General features: G+C 39.5%; 1 protein-coding gene across 1 annotated transcript in view; it reads right to left on the reverse strand.

The window, feature by feature from the left end:
* The window catches only part of LBR (lamin B receptor), a 25173-nt gene that overhangs the window by 1565 nt on the left and 16879 nt on the right, over nucleotides 1–6729 (reverse strand). Inside the window, exons 10-12 of the mRNA XM_007936965.2 lie at nucleotides 2896–3064; nucleotides 809–889; nucleotides 577–699 (exon numbers count right to left, since the gene is read on the reverse strand). Coding sequence (XP_007935156.1) covers nucleotides 577–699; nucleotides 809–889; nucleotides 2896–3064 — 373 coding nt within the window. The remainder of the gene's footprint in view (nucleotides 1–576; nucleotides 700–808; nucleotides 890–2895; nucleotides 3065–6729) is intronic.

A 6729-nucleotide genomic window follows, 5' to 3' on the forward strand; every position in this document is an offset into this window, starting at 1 on the left:
TATGGGGAGGAAGTGGGAGGGGAGCTGTTGCATTGTGGTAAACTGTGGTCAATGTCATGAGACAAAGTATATGTAAACTGCTGTATGGAAAGTGAATTTGCTCTGTAAATGTTCACCCAAATCACAATAAAAAAAAAGAATAAAAACTGGAAAAAAAAAAAAAGAACTAAGGTTTTTCAAAAGCTACTCTATATATAAACACTGAGTCAAGGCCAAAAGGTAAATTTTGATATATTCTTGTTTAGAAAAGCTATCAGGCACATTAAAATTTGAAAATTTTGCTCTTAGAAGTTTAAAGTAAAACCTCAGGGATTTAACTTCCCTCAGCAGCTGGATAAATGAGATGCAGCACATACAAGAACACAGCGCCCAGTTTGGGAGGAGCTGCTGCCCTGGGCAGCCCCATCTATGGCAAGAAGACACCAAGAAACATAGGGAGCAGTAGGCTCACAAGGCTCACTCATATATCTCACACCATAAGCATCTGAGTGTCATTCCTGGTAGGCAGCACCAGGAAAGGACATGTGAATCTTTCAGGCAGCTACAGAAAAGGTCAAATTGGTACTCTTCACTTACCACATGGGAGAGACCAAGCCAGGGCCATGATAAGGTCACCCAAGTAATTGGGGTGGCGAACAAAGCCCCACCATCCAGAAACTAGAAGATTCTTTCCCGTTGAAGTATGAATGGTTTTTAAATCTACATGAAAATAAAAATACATTCTTAATGATCTCTAAACAGAGACATTTATGTAATATAAGTAATACAAACAGAAATTTTAAAAAGTAACAAAGAAATCAACACTTACGTGCAAGCCGTGGATCGGTGGGATTTTTCCGGAATGCATTTTTCTGAGAATTTGAGCACCGGAAAATTACATATCCGCAAACTGTAATTTTTTTAAAAAAGTTTATATGTTAATAATTTAGATACTATCCAGTATTAGCATAATTGTAGAGAATTCATCTGTATTTTCACCTAGAGCTTATTTCTGTTCCCTGAGGAAATTTCGCAAACAAATTAATTGTCTGATTTCTAGTAATCCAACCCAAAAAAAACCAAACTCTCTGCCATCGAGTTGATTTTTACTCATAGCGAATATAGCATGCTCATGGGTAGGAAGACTTAACATCTTGAAAATGCCCATAGTACCCAAAGCAATCTATAGATATAGTGTAATCCTGATCCAAATTCTGTCATTATTTTTTGTTGTTGTTATGTGCTGTCAAGTGGAACCTGACTCATAATGACCCCTCTTGGGTTTCTGAGGTGGTGTCACTACAGAAGTACATTGCCCAGTCTTCCTTCTGAGGAGTGGCTGGTGGGTTTGAACATCCAGTCTTCTGGTTAGCAGTCAAATGCCTTAGGCACTATGCCACCAGAGCCCTTTAATAACTCTCACTCCCAAATGTCAAAAGATGCTGACTATCCTGAAATTTCATTATCATACTCCTTCTGCATCCACCTAAGCAAAACCTTGAAGATCAAACTACAAATATAGCTCCATCCATGAATAAAATTTGAGACCGTCTACATTACAGTAAAATCAACACTAGAGTCAATGTAATCAGCATCACAGCATATTGCAGCTATTAGTTATGGTTCCTACTGGCCATCACATCAACACTTTAATAAAACAGTAACTTAGGATTAGTAACAGAACATCTTGCACATTAATCTATGCTGAATCCCACTGCAAGCATACAAGTGGCTAACTTTATTCAAATTTCAAAATGTCAAAATAAATAGGCCCTGACATACCATTGATTTTATTACATTGTCACCACTCAAGAAAGTAGTAAGAACTCCACTCCCTATTTTTTGTGTGAAAGTAAAACATACACATGCTGTCTTGAGTAACACATAGGGCATGGTTGACATGGGTGATCAAACAAATTTTAAAACTAAATCTTAACCAACAGCTATTAGTGTAGCAAAACTAGCTATATTTGACATTCACTGCTAATCTTCCCTCTGGTGGCATAGCAGGTAAGGCATTTGGCTGCTAACTAGAAAGTTGGCAGTTCAAAACCACCAGCTGCTCCACAGGAGGAAGATGAGCCAATCTACTCCCATAAGTATTTACAGCCTTGGAAACCTAATGGGGGTCACTACGAGTCAAAATCAAATTGATGGCAGTGGGCTTGGTTGTTTTGTTTTGTTTTGTTTTTTCACCCTCTGGTGGAACTGTTTAATGACAGAAAGATAAAGAAAAACCATCCTAATCCACAACTGACCATGTGAGGACTTCTGCCACTGTACTCCTTGCCTGTTCACAAGCACGTCTCCTGTTCACCACCACTCCACCCTGCTCAAGTTGTTCCCTTGGCCGGAAATATCTCCCCACTCCATTTTTACCTATTGAAATTCCAAGCTCAGATGAAATGCTGTCTCCTCCATTAAGTTTAATACTGATAGTCCAGGGATAGGTTCTCTCTCCCTACCTTAATGTCCCTTGTACCCATCAATAAGCCCCTCTTACAATGCTCACTCACATATCTCACACAATAAGCATATGAATGTCTTGTTTTGCCCTCTAGAAGACAAGTGCAATGGAGGCAAGGCCTATCTTCCTACATTTTAAGGTGCCTACCAGAAAGCAGGCACTCAACAGAAAAGCTAAATTGTTACTAAAATTCAATTTTTCACTTGCTTAATTTGAAGATGGTGTATTACAAATTACCTATCTAGACAGCTGCTGAAGAAGCTAAGCATGAAGCATCCATTCTTTTTGCAAGATGTGGACTCTTTTTTAATACTGATCCACCACAAATTACTTCACTCTTGAGCTAATAATTATGGCCATTTAAAGGGATATGTTATAAATATATAGGTATCAGAGCATAGCAGGCTCAGTATATAGTACTTAATACAGAGGCTGAAACTAATACTCACGTTTTAGGGCAATGATTACAGACACAACTGGCCAAGATAGTTCATTTGGATGAATGACTAAATAAAAGGCTTGGAAGCTGTAGATAAATGGAACCCACACTAAATCTCCAAAAGCCAGCATGAATCCAAATCCATCGTGGATAATGTCCATGGTCGTCAATACTGCTTCCTTTAAGGATATAGGGAGGGAAAAGAAAGAAAGAAAAAGTTTTTGGGGACACTATTTCTATGTTTAGGAGCTCTGGTAGCATAGTGGCTAAAAGCACTTGACTGCTAACCAGAAGGCTGGTGGTTCAAACCCACCAGCCACTCCTCGGAAGGAAGGTTGGGCAATCCTACTTCCGTAGTGATACTGCCTCAGAAACCCAAGGAGGGGTCGCTAGGAGGCGGGGCCGACTCGACGGCACATAACAACAACAACAACATTTCTATGTTTAAAGTACTCAAATGAAGTATCAGTGCACGTGCAGTGGGAGGGCACACCAAACAAAACTGAAAAACCAAACAAGAACGGGTCAGTGCCCCTGGCACATACATCACACCAAGTCACTCTGCCAGCTTCATCACCCTCTCACCATCTCTGAACTCCTCTCAGCCTCCTTTCCTTTGACCTGGCTGCTCTGTCTGGAACACCCTTCTGCAACCTCAAGGTGAGCTTGGCTACCTGCACTGTCTTCCTGATTCCTCTAAATGGGAGACTTTTCAGATACTACCACCTGACTTCTATGTTAAAGCAATTGTGTGATTGTCCTAGAACTTGAAGCCACTCTCTCCACTAGACTACATGTCTCTAAATAGGGACCATGTGTTTTCACCTTTGTCACCCAGCATCTGGCACAGTGCCTGCCATGAAGTTGGTATTCAAAAGATGCTTGCTGAAGGAAAAAGAAGATCACAGGATTCCTGTTTCAATTCCATGCACCCCAACCTAGTTTCTGATCTTAATTTGGCTTTTCATGTAGATTTTCCACAGAAAAGTAAGTCTCCCAGCAGCATGGTAAACTGACTGCTTCCCTTCCCACGGTTAATAAAAGTACGTCACTCTCTTGCCTGGTTGGCAAAAGCAAATACCTAGAGCCAAGTCAACTCAGAGTCTGCAGAGCTGGAATTCACAGACTCAGAAGGTCCAACCTGAGAGTGTCCCTAACTGTCTCCAACTTCCGTATGTACCACTGATGTATAAAAACTGGAATATTGATGAATCATAAAATTCTGCATAAAGGAAATGAGTGATACCTCAAACGATCCAAAGAGCAGTTTTTTCCAGAAAGTGAAAAGACTGTGGAATCGAAAAAACTGAGGTCACAAACTCTAGGCCCTTAGTGAGCCAAGTGCCTCTTTCTTATTCATGTAAGTTCCCACTACAGCCTGATTTCCTGGGCCCAAACAGGATAAGCTGATACAAAGACAGCAGCAGAAGAAGACAGCTACAGGAATAACAGAAAGGGCCCATGAGTCTGCAGTGAGTGAGGACAAGTCAGAGAGGCTAACATAACAATACCCAGGGCCTGGGGTGCAGGACCCTCAGCCCCGCCCAGCATTCACAGGATTGGCATCAGAGGTGCAAATGAAGAAGGGCCATTTATATTTTTTTGGTATTCTGTTTCCTTAAGGAAATATTTATTAATCAACCTCACCAGAAAGCTTTTTTGGCTGGGTTTTGGTTTAATGCCCAGCAGCACCAGATGGTAAAGAAAATCATAAAATCAAGTCACTTCTTCAAGAAGCTCATTAACCTGCTGGCTGAGATAGTGGTTATAAGCAGAAAACAAGTAACTTCCCAACTCCAATCCTCCACACCTGGGGCTATGCTATGCCTTCAGAGTTTAAAAACATACAAAAGTGTTCTTTTAATTAATAGACATCAATGGTTGGATAAGTCTATAAAAAATATGAGTGTGTAAGCCAGTTAAAAAGTGATCATCACTACATGATAGAAAACTAGAAGGGAGAAACTATCAAGAATCACTAACTGAGAAACTACTAGAAAGAAAAGTTAAAAAAAATCTTTAGGGCAACAAATCAACAGTGAAATATCATTTGACTCATAAAACGTCATCTGTCTGCTTCTTGGGAGCTATTTACCACATAATATATAACAGTAGACAAACCTACACTGGCAATAAGAAGTGAATTTCCAAGAAATGGTTTGTTTGGTTTGGTATGTGTGTGTGTGGGTAGGTTTAATTTCAGGAGCATGTTTAACTTTGGAAAGACTTTTAGAATCTGTAAGTGACTCCAACGGCAGATGTTATTACCATCTTCACAGTTTCCAAAGCTCCGGAGGGTCTGTGTTAAGTGGCAGGAGCTTAATAAGAACCTGTCATAAGGGGATGCTATACATCAACTTGTAATTAGAGTTTGCCTGTCTCAAAAACCAAACCAAACCACCGCTATCTAGTCGATTCCAACAAATAGCAACCTTCATTGGGTTTCCAAGGCGGTAAATCTTTCTGGAAGTAGATAGCCCCATCTTCCTTCCATGGAGCGGCTGGTAAATTTGAACTACCTACCTTCTGGTTAGTAGTCACATGCCTTAGGCACTATCCCACCAGAGCTCCTTTGTTTGCCTCCAAAAGGTCTTAATTCTCCCAAAGAAAAGAAAGGTCATGGAAATATCAACATCAAATGTTCAAAGCAGTTTTGGCTGAATATTCTATATGGTCTTGCATGTAAGGTCAAAAGTAAAGGGGGGGGGGGAGTCGGGGTGCAGTAAAGTACAGATGACCAATTACCACTGTTCATGACTCAGACTCAAAGGAAAGGGGCCTTCTGGTGGCGTAGTGCCTAAGGCGTTTGATTGCTAACCAGAAAGCTAGTGGTTCAAATCCACCAGCCACTTCTCAAAGGAAGGTTGGGCAATCTACTTCCATAGAGCTACCACCTCAGACACCCAAGGAGGGGTTGCTATGAGTTGACTCCAATTCGATGGCAGGGAGTTTTTTTTTTTTTTTTTTTTTAATCAACATGTCAAAAGACTGTCAAAAACTTGTTTTATAACTTTTTAATGTAGGGTTGTCAATTTTGCTTATAAAATTGAAAGGAAAATGTCATTTGGAATTTGGAGATGAATAAAATGTAAACAATGAATATGATAAAAAGAATTGTAAGACAGGCCTGAGAAAGAAATGATTTTTAAAAAAAAAAGATTTAGTTGAGCCATAAAATTAACAAAGCTAATCAAGTAATAGAAAATGTTGATGACTGATCAATATATATGAAATGGCACGAGTTGAAACTTATCTTTGTTTAAACTAGTTTCCTCAATGTATCATGATTTCTGATTTAATATCCATCTTATCAGAGCTCTTTGTATTGTAAAACACCAATAATAAAATTTCCCCTATTATTCAAGAACTAACTGCCTCCTGACAATCCAAAAACACCATCCTAAATCTGTCCATCCACTATCACATAATGTAATAATAAAGACAATGAATTTTATTTATATGAATTGGTCACCACCACAAAATCAAAAGCTAAGACCCACATATTTAAATCTTTAGCATCTCTAAGAGAAGCTGGTGTACATGTAAATACTATCAAATTTCTAAAAACAACAGTCCTATACCATTTCTAAATGCTTACTATGTGCATCAGCTAAATGTTTTTCATGGACTGTCTAACTTGACAGTTACATTACATCCACCCTTTCAGGCTGTTATCCTCACTGTGTAAGTAAAAGGACCAGTCACTCACCCACACTCACATCAGTCTACCTCCAAGGCCTCAGCTCTTAAAACTAATTACCAAAAGAGACCTCGGATAAGCAAAGCACTACTGAAGAAGAAAAACAAAGTAGGAGGTCTCACATTGCCGGATCTCAAAACCTAC

This window comes from Orycteropus afer, unplaced genomic scaffold (genome assembly GCF_000298275.1).
Source record: "Orycteropus afer afer isolate SDZICR_OR568_19922 unplaced genomic scaffold, OryAfe1.0 scaffold00039, whole genome shotgun sequence".
In the NCBI taxonomy this organism is placed as follows: Eukaryota; Metazoa; Chordata; class Mammalia; order Tubulidentata; family Orycteropodidae; genus Orycteropus; species Orycteropus afer.